The sequence below is a fragment of the Volvox carteri genome (assembly GCF_000143455.1).
Source record: "Volvox carteri f. nagariensis unplaced genomic scaffold VOLCAscaffold_145, whole genome shotgun sequence".
Classification (NCBI taxonomy): domain Eukaryota; kingdom Viridiplantae; phylum Chlorophyta; class Chlorophyceae; order Chlamydomonadales; family Volvocaceae; genus Volvox; species Volvox carteri.
This window is the reverse complement of record NW_003307688.1, coordinates 25,624-26,439: the sequence shown is the minus strand read 5'-3', so window position 1 is coordinate 26,439 and position 816 is coordinate 25,624. Positions and strand designations below refer to the sequence as shown.

Here is an 816-nt window from a genome sequence, read left to right as displayed (position 1 = left end):
CCCTGTCCTGGCATCCCTTGCTCTCTCTTGTCTTCTCCTGCTCTCCTCTGCCATCCCTTGCTCTCCTCTGCCATCCTCTGTCCTTCTTGCTCTCCCCTGCTCTCCTCTGCCATCCCTTGCTCTTCTCTGCATTCTTCTGTCCTCCTCTGTCATCCCATGCCCTCCCTTGCCCTCCCCTGCCCTCCCCTGCCCTCCTCTGCTGCCCCTTGCTCTCCACTTTCCTCCTCTGCTGTGCCTTGCTCTCTGTTTTCCCCCTCTGTCCTCCATTAATGGAGGGCAATATTGCCCTCTCTTGCTCTCTTCTGCCATCCCTTGCTTTCTCAGCCCTCCCTTACCATGTCCTGCTTATCTCTGCTGTCCCATTGCTCTCCTCTGTTCTCCTGTGCAGGGTTTTAGGGTTTTAGGGTGGGTGCATGGGTACGTATGTCTGGTTGAAATGAGCATCATGGTGTACTTACCGAACGTCGGCAAATGATATTACGCCTTGCAGGCCATCCAGGACTCGGTACTAAGGAACTTGTGGCCGTTGGAAATCTGGCGCACTAGTGATGCACTCAAGGAGCCATACAAATTTGATGTACCACCAAGCTTCAGTGAGCGTCTTGCAGGTGTACGCTTAAATGACTGTATCGACATCAAAGCTGTGTACCGGCGTAGCAAGGATAACTCCCATCCAAATGATGTGCATACATGGTTCATGTGCAGGAAGTGTGCCGCTGTGCCAGAAATTGGATGGTGGGTTGGAAAGGGTTGCAAAGGCATNGGCGCCTGTCATCCTACCGTACTGATCAAATTGATGATGTGGTGCTGGAGGTT

At 52.9% G+C, this 816-nt stretch overlaps 1 protein-coding gene across 1 annotated transcript in view; it reads left to right on the top strand.

Annotated features, from left to right (window-relative positions):
* VOLCADRAFT_100727 (uncharacterized protein) overlaps nucleotides 1-816 on the top strand; it is a gene marked incomplete at both ends in the record, with an annotated part of 6,772 nt that overhangs the window by 5,306 nt on the left and 650 nt on the right. Inside the window, one exon of the mRNA XM_002959253.1 lies at nucleotides 389-405. Within this exon, the coding sequence (XP_002959299.1) occupies nucleotides 389-405 (17 nt within the window). The remainder of the gene's footprint in view (nucleotides 1-388; nucleotides 406-816) is intronic.